The sequence below is a fragment of the Aulonocara sp. 'chitande type north' Nkhata Bay genome, linkage group LG5 (genome assembly GCF_057382095.1).
Source record: "Aulonocara sp. 'chitande type north' Nkhata Bay isolate Kocher_YH1m ecotype deep benthic linkage group LG5, A_spYH_male_GT1.1, whole genome shotgun sequence".
Lineage (NCBI taxonomy): Eukaryota > Metazoa > Chordata > Actinopteri > Cichliformes > Cichlidae > Aulonocara > Aulonocara sp. 'chitande type north' Nkhata Bay.
The window spans coordinates 25828279-25841034 of NC_141348.1; the positions used below are offsets into that span (position 1 = coordinate 25828279).

Sequence of the window (12756 nt, forward strand, 5' to 3'; positions counted from 1 at the left end):
TTTTATTTTTCCAGTTCATGAGGACTGTTTTCTTGGCTATGCATAGGGCAGTGAAAACCATATGGGCGATATTCTTTTCTGAAGTGACATTATCTAAGCTGCCCAACAAACACACTAAGGGGGAAGTTGGAATGTTACATTTCAGACACTTCGATAAGTCTTCACATATCTCGCGCCAAAACTTCTGAACTGGTGGACAGAACCAAAGAGCGTGGATATAATTGTCCGGTGAATTGGTTTGGCAGTGTGAGCAGTTGTTGGTAGACGTAAAGCCCATCTTGAACATCCGATGACCTGTATAGTGTACTCTATGTAATATTTTGTATTGAATTAATTGAAGACTGGGATTTCTAATTAGATGAAAGGTTTTTAAGCAAATCTGAGACCAGAAGTTTAGGTCTAAGTTAACTGATAAATCCGCTTCCCATTTTGCAATAGGAAGTGATATTGATTCATCTGTTTTAGAAAGCATTCTGTATATTTTGGATAGTAATTTGGGGGGTTTAAGAGTAAGAAATTGAACCACACTTGGTGGTGTTTGTAGTTCAACTTGACCCGGTTTAAATTTCTTTTTTACTATGGATTTAATTTGTTGATATTCTAAAAATCTTTTCTTGTTGATCCCATATTGTGTAACTAGTCCGTCAAATGAAATAAATTCTGTTCCTTCTAGTATATGTTCTAAATATTTGATTCCTTTATCACTCCAATCTGAAAAGTTTATCATATTATTGTTTTGTAATATGTCAGGGTTGTTCCAGATAGGTGTACGTTTGCATGGGATTAATGAAGACGCCGTCAATTTTAGAAACTCCCACCATGCTGTCAGAGAAGAGCTGATGTTGATGCTTTTAAAGCATTCATGTCGTTGGATGTTTGAGCTGATAAATGGTAGGTCTGAGATCTCTAGATTATTGCAGAGTGCTTGTTCTACATCTAGCCAAGGTTCATCTAAGAGGGTGTGTTTTAGCCATCCTGAGATAAACTGAAGCCTGTTGGCTAAGAAGTAGTGCTGAAAGTTAGGCAGTTCTAGTCCTCCTTTATCCTTGGTCTTTTGTAGTGTTTTTAAGCTTATACGTGGGGGTTTATTTTTCCAAAGGAATTTGGACATACATGAATCTAGAGATCTGAACCAATCTTGTGGCGGTTTAGTTGGGATCATTGAGAATAAATAATTTATTTTTGGTAAGACCATCATTTTTATAGCGGCAACCCTTCCCATGAGTGATATGGGTAGACATTTCCATCTAGCCAGATCATCTTCTACCTTCTTTAAAAGTGGGATATGGTTTAATTTAGTTAGATCTGCAAGCTTGGGAGAAACATTAATACCTAAATATTTTATATTTCCCGATTGCAGTGGTGTAGAAGAGGAATTATGGAAGGAGCAATTAATCGGTAGGACTGTAGATTTTGACCAGTTAATTGAGTAATCTGATATTCTTGCAAAAGAGTTTATCAATTCAATCACCCCAGAGATATTGGTTTGTGAATTTTGGAGAAAGAGTAACACATCATCCGCATAAAGGCTGATTTTATGTTCCACGTTCTTGCATTTTATGCCCTTAATTACTGAATTCTGTCTAATTGCTGCTGCTAGTGGTTCAATAAAAATTGCAAATAGTGAAGGGGAGAGTGGGCATCCCTGCCTGGTGCCCCTCAAGAGACAGAAGCTGGAGGATGTCTGGTCATTTGTTCTAACACAAGCTGTTGGGGAATTATATAATATTTTTAACCAGTTTATGAAAGAGGATCCAAAACCAAATTTGTGTAAAGTTGCAAATAGAAATTTCCAGTTAACTCTGTCAAATGCTTTTTCTGCGTCTAAAGAGAATATTGTAGTTTCTAGGTTTTTACTGTATGAGTAGTCTATCAAATTAAGTAATCTACGTGTATTTGTTGATGAGTGCCTACCTTTTATGAAACCAGTTTGGTCAGGATGAATTAAGAGGGGGGTTATTTTCTCCAGTCTCTTTGAGAGAGCTTTGCAGATTATTTTAAGGTCTACATTTATAAGGGATATTGGACGATAGCTTGAGGGATATACAGGGTCTTTGCCTGGTTTTAGCAGGAGATTAATGTTTGCAGAATTCATATTTGATGGAAGTCTGCCCTTTTCTTTAATTTCCAACAACGTTCTGTAGAAAACTGGTGCTAGAATCGACCAGAATTCTTTGTAGAATTCTGCAGGAAAGCCATCTGGACCTGGAGCCTTATTATTGTGCATACTTATCAGGGCTTCCTGGAGTTCACCTGGTGTCAGTGGTGAATCCAGTGCCATTGCTTGAGTGTCCAATAATTTTGGAAGAGTTATGTTGTCCAAAAACTGATCAATTTCTTTTTTAGATGGGTTTATTTGTGGTGAATACAACGTTTTATAGAAATCCCTGAAAATGTTGTTTATTTGTATCGGTTCATATAATGTGTTCCCAGATGAATCTTGAACAGCACATATAGTTGTTTTTTCTTTATTTATTTTTAGCTGGTTTGCTAGAAATTGACCGGATTTATTACCATGTTCATAATTTTGTAGGCGTAGTCTTTGTACTAAGAATTTTGTTTTTTTATCAATTATCTCATTTAATTCTAGTTTTGTTTTGCGTATTTTGTTCAATGTTTCCTGATCTTGGTGGGACGCGTAGGCTTCTTCTAGTGATTTGATGTTTTTTTCTAATTCCTGAATATTTTTGTTTTCTTTTTTCTTTTTATGTGATGAGAAAGAAATTATTTTACCTCTCATCACAGCTTTCCCTGCTTCCCATAGAACAGAAGCTGATGTTTCGGGAGTGTCATTATAGTTCAAATATGAAGTCCACTCTTTTTTAAAATATTTAATAAAGTCTTCATCTTTAAGTAGTGATATATTAAATCTCCAGTTTTTTCTTGGCGTAGTATTATTCTTGTGCATTAGTGTTAAAGATACAGGACCATGATCGCTGACAGCTATAGGGTGAATCTCAGTGTCTGAAATGTCGTTCAGCAGTGAGCTGCTGACCAAAAAATAATCCAGACGAGAGTAGGAGTGATGGACATGTGAGAAAAAAGTATATTCCTTACTGGTGGGGTGAAGGGAGCGCCATGCATCGCAAAGACCAAAGTCGCTCATATATTGTTTGATTATATTTGTGGACTGCCAATTACGCTGAGTTCCCGCTGTATTGAGCCTATCCATGTCTTCATTTAGTCCAAGGTTGAGGTCACCTCCAAGAACAAGTGTGCCATCTAAGTGTTCAGAGAGTGCACTGAAAAAACCGTGAAAGAATGAGGGATCATCAACATTTGGACCATATACACTTGCAATACATAGCTTTTTATCACGTATAGATAGTTTAATGATTAAGAATCTGCCCTCTGGATCTATAACTGTATCGAGTACTGTGAAATTAATATTTTTATGTATTAAAATTGCTGCTCCCCTTTGTCTAGAATTATAACAAGCTGAGAACACATTAGGAAACTCAGGTGTTTTAAGTTCATTCGAACCTCTAAGAGGTCTGTGGGTCTCTTGTAATAGGACAACATCTGCCTGTAGTTTTTTGAGTTGGTTAAATATTTTTAACCTCTTTTCTCTGGAGCCAGCTCCATTTATATTCCATGTAATGAACCTCAGTGTACCCATAGATGTTTGTGTATAACTAGGGATGTATGCTGTGTGCGTCGCTTAGACAGGTGGAGAGAATACGTCACTTGTTCATAAATAAAGAGAAGGAGAGAGAGAAAAAATGTGTGGCGAGATGCTCCCTGAGTCTGACTTTGTGTATGCATAGTTACTAATATGAGTAGGCTTGGCTTAAGTGTGTGTGTATCTTATATGACTGTGTGCGCTGTCTGACTGATGTAAATGTGCTGCCGTTGAGCGCATGGTGCGTATGTGTCGAAATAAAGGATGTTTGTGGATGAGTGTCGAAGCAGGTGATCGAAGCAGTGAAAGGAATAAAGAAAGAAACCAAGGACAGGGGTGAGCAGCATAAAACCAAGAGGGGGAAAAGAGAGGAGGGGAAAAAAAAAAAAAAACCGAGAAGAAAAAAAAAACAGAAACAAAACGTAAACATTCCAATTAAATCACTGACGGAGAGTGACGGTGTTAATTCTGCTATGAAATCACACTTTAAGATGCGATTTGATACTGGTAAGTTAAACAGATGTTAATGCAAGTTAGTGTGAGTGGATAGGGAAATGGTGTAGCTGATTCTTATCTGGTGTGAGGTTAATACAGCCACGGAGTGATGTTGGGGTCGCGGTGGAGCTGTCCGTCCACGTACAGCCGGTCCACAGCGATGACAGCGCGGGAGCCCTTCTGGATGAAGCCGCGTCGGATTGGGAAGAGGACCCTGCGTCGTTCCAAGATCTCTTTGGGGAACTGGTCGTTCACGCTGAAGTCCGTTCCTTTTAATTCCCTGCCGCGGCTTTTCACATGTTGCTTTTGTTTGAAGTGGCCGAATTTGGCCACGATAGGACGTGGTCTCCCGGCCGTAGCCCGAATGGGGCCGAGGCGATGTACCCGATCGAAGACGATGTTCTTCACAGTGTCCTCCGGCAGCTTCAGGTGGGTTTTGATGAAGCTTTTTACCGTGGTCTCCGCGTCCTCTCCAGCGGCTTCTGGAATACCAGAAAATACCAGATTATCACGCATGCTACGAGCTTGTAGATCGATAACTGTTTCTTTTATTTTTTATTTTCTCTATTGAGCTGGGTAACATTATCTGTGAGACATTTCACCGACTCCCTTAGCGTGGCATTTTCAGCAGCAAGCGTTTCCACCTGCTGCTGGCTGTACTCCAGGGATTCTCGCAAGCATTTAAATTCTCGGTGAAGAATCTCCACCAAGGACAGCCTTGCGTCGAAACTGGACAATCGCTTGTCGATTGACTCCAATATGTCGGCAATATCTTTGCCGGCTGGCGATGTTGAGCCGGGGGAATCTGCCGGGCGTTGTCTTTTCGACGACGGCGTCTCAGCTTTGGCCGGGGAAGCTGCACACGGGGTCTTCTTCATCACGAGATCCTGAAAGCACTGATCGATGTAATCTTGGAGAGTCTCTAAACTCTCCTCGTTGTTCTCCAGGGTGTTGGAGATTATTTAGACAAATAGTGTTAGTTATAAGACAATTGATAAGTGTATTTGGTAATGCTGAAGCTTAAATGAATTTGTTCAAATCTAAACTACCATTTGCTTTAATTTTCCGCCAAAATCTCCGGCGTCTGACGTCAGTTACAACATGAGTCGCTTACCTTGTCCGTCACTTCCGTCACTTACTCACCTGCTCCGTCACTTCTCACCTGCTCCCTCACTTCTCACTTATAAACACAGTTATATTTTTTCTTGTCAGCAAGTTCTATATAAATGCATGTTAATTTTTTAGACTCATTCCATCTTACATTATCAGATTTTTTTTTTCTTCTGCTCAACCACATCTGATTTTCCCAAAATTGTTATGGTTTAAATCTATCTATCTATCTATCTATCTATCTATCTATCTATCTATCTATCTATCTATATATATATATATATATATATATATATATATATATATATATATATATATATATGTGTGTGTGTGTGTGTGTTCTTCTCATGTTTGTGTGGGTTCTCTCTAGGGCTGCCACGATTAGTCGACTAGTCACAATTACGTCGACTATCAAAATCGTCGACGACTGATTTAATAGTCGAAAAGACGCAGTAATAAGATTTAAGAGTGTAATAACGGACTGAAACAGAAGATGGCAGCACTGCATGTACAAGGATGCCAGCTGCCGTTAAACCCCAAAGAAGAAGAAGTTGTGTCCCAGAATTCATAGCGCAGGCCAGCTCAGTTTCCAACAATGGCGGCAGCTAGCTAGTTTTAATATTACTCTGATTATTCTCTCTGGGTCACAAAATATATTTAACATATTTTCAGGCGAGAATGTAACTATTTAAACCTCAAATATCTGCTCAGTTTATCAAGACACCACATATTTTCAAAAGCGCTCCGACTTTTTCCTAGCTGGGGGCAAGGCGCACTCGAGCCCGTGAGAACACTGGACTCCCGGCAAATCGTTTTCAAACCCACCGCTGTCTTTCGCTACTCAGGTTAAACATACATAAGTCACTTAGATAACTTAAAAATGTTATTGTTTGGCCTTTTTTTTTAGTATTTTATTTGTTCCTGAGTAAATCGGTTTGGCTGAGATTAAAATTATAGTTTTTACACAGCTGAATAAGCAGACGACTGATTATCAGAAGTGTGAGATGCTCGAGAATATACTCCGGTGTCCCGTTATATTTTAGATAGTAAGAAGTTTATTAAACTTCACCGAAACAATCTGCAAATTTCATTAAAATTTAACAAACTATCATCTTGTCTTTATTTTTATTTAGCACATACCTTAAACACTTAAAGCTGTAAGCTAATGATAGTTATATAAGAGCAGATGCTGCTGGTGCAATAAGCTGTAGTTTTACGTCCAATGGATGTATGATCTGATTAGTCGACTAATCGCAAAAATAATTGGTGACTAGTTGATTATCAAAATAATCGTTTGTGGCAGCCCTAGTCCTCTCCAGGTTCCTCCCACAGTCCAAGGACATGCAGTTGGCAGGGTTGGATTAACTGATTATTTTAAACTTAAACTGTCCATAGGTGTGAATGTCAGTGTGAATGGTTGTCTGCCTCTCTGTTTCCCTTTCATAAAACAGCCACCCTTCCACTGGGGCCATTTCTGATCAGGCTTAGAACCTTAGAACCTCTAAGGATACTTCTAAATTGAAGACCGTTCAGAATGTTTTTATTTATTTTTTTCAGTTTATTAATGGGATAATGTACCTGTAATACTATCGGAGACTATGGTAAATTTTTACAACTACCTGCAAAAGGCTAATGGGGTAGGTTCTCAGTCATCCAGGTCATGGTAGTCTAAGGAGCTTGGAATCTAAGTTAATGGACTTCTTTAAGTTTCTTGAAGATGTTTCACCTTTCATCTGAGAAACGTATTGAGTTCTAGAACCAAATGAGAATTTTCACCAAGCATGACATCCCAGTCCACTTCAGACCCAGCCACACCTCTACATCACAGAATCCAAACAGCCATACTATAAACACATGACATAGAAGAGCCATCTTGATGGGACAAGACTTGGCTGTACAACTGGATCTAAAGGTCAAAGGTCACTCTGTCAAGGATGGCAATGTTCACATTTTGGAAACAGAAGACAGATAATCTGAAAGAGGAGTAAAAGAAGCTATTTATGTCTACTGTGAATGACCATCTTTGAACAGAGGGGGTTGCTTACAACACCAACTGTCTGCCACCTACAAACCAGCTTTGAGATCCCTTCCCAGCTCACGCCCCACTTACATCTAGCATCAGGTGAAGCAAGGTCCCACAGTGGTTTAACCCAAAAACCTCTTGTGATTATGACCCATGCCTTTTTCACACTTTGGCTCATGTGATGAGTCACATGATTAATAGTCCTCTTAAGGGACCTCCACTAGGGTATAAATGCAACCAGGAGATGACGGACTAGAGCAGCGCAGATACTGAAGGACCCGTCCCATCCTGGCAACAAACTGTTCCAACTTCTGCAATCCGGTAGAAGTCCGATTGTCTATTCTTATTTAAGTCACGTAATGTACAGAATTCACCTGAAAAAGGATTCTCTGGTCGAGGTACAGTGCTTAACAAATGTAATAGACCATCACCTGATGCAAGGTTCATGTAATTGCTACCATAAAATTAACAGTATTGGTAACTACCAAAACAAATCTGTTTAATGGAATAATTAATACACCAGTATGTGCAAGCTATTTAATTAAAATAATATTGTCAATGCTAAAATATAATCATTAATATTATCCCTGAATTTTCAAATGTACTCTTACAAAAACATACAAAAGTATATAATAAAAACAGATATTTCCTTCTTATATGTTACTGTTTCTTTTTAGTCATGCAACAGCACACCCCCAGAGGAGAGAGAGGAGAGAGAGGAGAGATTGGACATCCTGGAGCAGGTGAAGTGCTTAACAAATTTATTAGATCACCCAATGCAAGGTTTATGCATCTGCTGCTTTAGATTAACAGTATTGGTAACTACCAATTTTTTATTTTTATTTATTATTTTTTCAAATGTACTCTTTTACAAAAACATGCAAAAAATAGTATTTCATAAAAGCAGATATTTCCTTCTTATATGTTACTGTTTATTTTTAGTCATGGAACAGCACACCCCCAGAGGAGGGAGAGGATACCTTGCACCAGGTGAAGTGCTTAACAAATTTATTAGTCCGTCACCCAATGCAAGGTTTATGTAACTGCTGCTTTAGATTAACAGTATTTTGCAGCACTATATACATATGAACAGTATTCAAAAAACATCAAATGTATAAATATATAATGGGGGAAAAACAAATAGGGTTATATATTTACTGTGTTGGTTATTGCACGTTAATTAAATATTACACAGTAGTGATGGTAAAGAGTGTAGTCTGGGTGTAGAGGGTAGTCCTTGGATTGGGAGGTGGTATTGTATTGTCAGTGCAGCGTGGTTATGGCTTTTTGGAAGAAACTATTTACGCTGCATCTGTAGTGTTTCCCTGAGTGAAGCAGGTTGAACAGGTCAAAACCAGTGTAGGAGCTGTCTTTGATAATGTTTGTCAACAACATTTCTAACAAGTTGAAGTGCAAAAATTAGAATTTATGTACAAACTATGTTTACAGACTGACACTGAGTTGTGAGACTCAATATATACGTGTCTTTATTTATTTATTTAAAGCAGTGGTTAGTATCAGGATGTGTTTATAAACTCAATATGCAACATAAAGACTTAAAATATTAGTGTATGTGATTAAATGTATTTACAGTTGTTCTCCCTGATGTCCAACCTGCTGTTGTTCATCTTTCACGTGATACTACTACTCTGGAATCCACTGATGGTATTGTATTGCCTTGATGTCATTCAGGTTGATAAAAAAAAATAATAGTAATTGTTTTGGTTTGGTTTCTTTTGTTTGTTTGCTTTTTTTGTATTGCAAGTTCCAAACAACCCATGATGTACTCAGATATGCAGCAAATTACATACTTTTTTTCTGGAAGGAAACTCCAAACATGGGCTGTTTTTCAAATCTCTTCATTAACCATAAAACAAAAAGAAAAGCAAACAAAATTGTAAGAATAATATGTTATATAAATCAGGCTCTGCATAGTATGTATGAACAATTGTGTATTTTTTGGATTCCTGGCTCAGGGGTTATAAAGCACATTTTGGGTAGAAAACCTGGGGTGAATATTTAATTTCACTAAAAATGTTCTAACACTGTGTACCTCTGTATCTCTAGTTCCTGTACTCCACAGGTTTTTGCTAAAAGCTGAGAACCAGACTGTTCCACTATGCTTTGATGTCAGTGGACCTGTCCGCCTTAAACTTCTTCACTATCCCAGCAGGGGTCAGTAGTGTTAGCTTTTTCCATCCTAATATTTCTTTTCAGTGTAATAAAAACTGTTACTCTTCTTTCTCATTGTTATTTTCATATGAAAACTCCAGTTTGTGGTATAAGATGAGCATTTCTCTTTTCTTCTAGAACTGTCTGTAAATGGTGAGCTTGATTCAGTTACAAATGGAGGCTTCAGCAGAATTTTCATACACGTCAAAGACAGCCAACATGTTGAGATCGACACCAACTGGGTCACTGTACGAGATGGACAGACAGTGACATATTACACTGGACAGGATCGCATTACAGCTGGAAGGTGATGTTGTATTATCATGGTCGAGACTCGTGCTCTCAGCTTTAAGCACAGATGTGTGACCTTATTCACCTGTGTTACCAAGATTTACATGAGAAGACTGTCTCTCTCAGCACCTATATATGTTAGCTGACATCTCTGAGGCTGAAACCCCTAAAAAGTTTGTTTTTTATTTTGTGTTGATTATTGAACAGATGGGATATGATTTTAGTAAGGACAGATCGTTTGAAAGCACCGGTAAGATTTATAAGTAAAGAGTATGAATTATAAGCTATTTGGTGATTAGACATAGTGTAACAGATCAGAGTCAATGTTAGGAGGGTACATGCGAATGGTGGATGAGGTAAAGCAATTGGAAGAGGTGGGTCACATGAAGGAGTCCGAAAAGCAAAATGATAAGAGGCTGTGAGATTTAAAACACACAGAACAGAGATTAGCTGGCTCAGAAAAGGAAAGCGAAAGCAGGAACATGATTGTTTCTCACATGAGTGGATTTGAGTAAAGCCCAAATGCACGAGAATACAGGCAGACGAGTGCATACAGATTTTTACTTTTTATGCTGAGGTAGACTACAAGCCATACACTTATATTTATTTACAGACTTAAGTTTACTTATTAGAAACCAAGCCAGTGCTAGCACTGTGTCAGACTGAGGACCTATCCTGGGTGTACCCCAACTCTCAGGAATAGGCTCCAGCTCCTATCATGGATAAGTGGAAGAAAATGCATTGATGGATGCAAATAATTATTTGTTCAGGCCATGAACTGAAGTACAGAATGAAAATGGCAGGGGCAGACATGAAGTAGAGTTTGTCATGAATTGACTGTCATAAATTCACTTTTACAAAAGATGCTAACATTAAAGTCCCTGTACTTTATGCACTGCACTGCTGTTTAATCAGAGCAGGCTAAATTCATCCAAGTAGCATGATCTGTGCAGGTGCTTTATACAGCTTTAAAAAAAAGTTGAGTAACTCCATGTTTTTCCAGTGTGACAGTGATTGTGCGCAACAACGAAATAGACGTTGCCACTGGAGACATGCGAATGGTCATCATAGTTCATGAGAAGAATGGTCGAAAAATCCTTTGGCCAGTTTTAAGACAGCGTCCCTCGGACAACAATGCTGAAGGACTTTTAGGTGAGTGAAAAGCTGTGTGTGTGTGTGTCCTTGCTGCATTGGTTTTCAATGTTGCTTCACTCTCTCTTTCCAGCTGTAGAGGCTGCAGTTTATGAGGAGGTACAGCAAGCTCCTGTCAGAAAACTAAAGATTAAAAACCAGGAGGCAGACGTTACTGGGTATATATTCTTTTCTTTTTTGTATTTATGTTTTTGTTTTGCTTTAGAATCCAGCCATTTCTACAAAGATTAATGATCTCTTTATTCTTTCTTTTGTAGGGAGATGGTTGTTGACTACAGCTTTGCTTCTCCTGTCACAATGAAGTGTTGGCTCACGTCTGCTGACTCTGCCCTGCAGAGACCACTGTTCCAGTTTGTCATTACACAGCTTTAACTGGCAAATATGTTGATTTATTTGAAAAATCTTTAATTTAAAAGGAAAACAAGGCAAAAACATATATTGTGGAAACTTTCTTTCCATCTGTTTCCAACATGTAGAAATATAACTGTGAATGTGGATCTAGTGTCAGACAGCATTACCAATTAAAAATAACATACATAAATCAGGATTTATGATTACCACCATCTGCCATTAACATAGCGTCCAAAATGACACAAATGCAGTTGACATGACAATAACAGGCATACTTCTACACCTTTATTTTTTAAATTCGTTGAAAAATAAAAAAATTAATTTTATAAGTTTAAACTACAGTAATCATATTGTTATAGCTAAATGTTAATCAGCTTTGCTGGCTGATCTGGAAGAGAGTTGGATTGTAGAAGGTTTGCTTATAAATAACAATTTCAAATATTTCTGAATCCTGGTTAAGTACCAGAACATTGAGAGAGAAAACTTTTTAAAACATTTCTTCTGTTTTGTCTTTAGCCTCAAACTGCAAATGACATGTAATGAGGCTGACTTGATTCAAGGATCTCTGACAAATATAATGCTGTTATTTTTCTTGCATAATTTCATGACTTCCTCAGAACAGTTTATGGAATGGATATCAAGCGAATGAATAAAGAATCCAAACTATTCCCTAACCTTGTTTGCGAGCTCTTCTGTACAACAGCTATAAGCCCCTCCTGCTGGGGAGGTTGATGTACAAGAAATTCAAAACACATTCGAGCCACCCTTGTTTCTTTGTATTTTCTTTTCAAGGAGAGAGCTAGACTTTCTTGTAAATTTTCAACATTAATAGCAACGGTTCACTGGGTTTTTTGAAGTTTCAAAGTTTTCCTTTGGACATTGGCTCCTTTTTCGCTCATTTATGTCCAGTATTACTTGACTATTTTCAAAGAAATGCTTTTTTTGTTATATTTTCTATAGCCACTTAACACTGACCTATTCCTGCATAAGGAGGCACCTAACTCAAACAATGGACCAGTTTAGAAGTCTTAGGAAAATTAAACACAGGTTTAAATGATGAGTACTTCTAATACTGCAACTACTAAATAAATTGTTATAATTTTTACTGTTATTATTACCTTTTGGTCATTGTTTATAGTTTCCCAAAACATATGTATATATAATGCTCAGATTTACAGTTTAAAATAAAACTGCATATAAAGAAAACTAAAGTACTAAATGGGAAGGAGTAGTCTTTCATCTTCTTACTTTCAAGATATTCTAATATGCCTTATCTTAGCTCCTCCATATTTGATGACAACAGGTTAAAGGACATTTTGCACAAATGACTGAGATTAAGTTAAGATAAAAAATAAAAAAATTCCCAGCATGCATCTCTACCACAACTGGTGCGGAAAGGCAGCTATTTTAATCAGTGGAGTGGAACCAAAGTCTAACAAAACGTTAGACTTTGGTTCACAATAGAACCATGACACATATGTTATATAACATACAGCCTAACTCATATAATCTGTCAACTTTAACTTGAATACTGTGAGCA

General features: G+C 37.7%; 1 protein-coding gene across 1 annotated transcript in view; it reads left to right on the forward strand.

Annotated features, from left to right (window-relative positions):
- LOC147330742 (inter-alpha-trypsin inhibitor heavy chain H3-like) overlaps positions 1 to 11890 on the forward strand; it is a 35315-nt gene extending 23425 nt beyond the window's left edge. The window contains exons 18-25 of the mRNA XM_086292499.1: positions 7928 to 7993; positions 8193 to 8240; positions 8844 to 8915; positions 9318 to 9425; positions 9561 to 9729; positions 10717 to 10865; positions 10939 to 11023; positions 11123 to 11890. Coding sequence (XP_086148625.1) covers positions 7928 to 7993; positions 8193 to 8240; positions 8844 to 8915; positions 9318 to 9425; positions 9561 to 9729; positions 10717 to 10865; positions 10939 to 11023; positions 11123 to 11237 — 812 coding nt within the window. The 3' untranslated portion in view covers positions 11238 to 11890. The remainder of the gene's footprint in view (positions 1 to 7927; positions 7994 to 8192; positions 8241 to 8843; positions 8916 to 9317; positions 9426 to 9560; positions 9730 to 10716; positions 10866 to 10938; positions 11024 to 11122) is intronic.
- Positions 11891 to 12756: the final 866 nt, after the last annotated feature.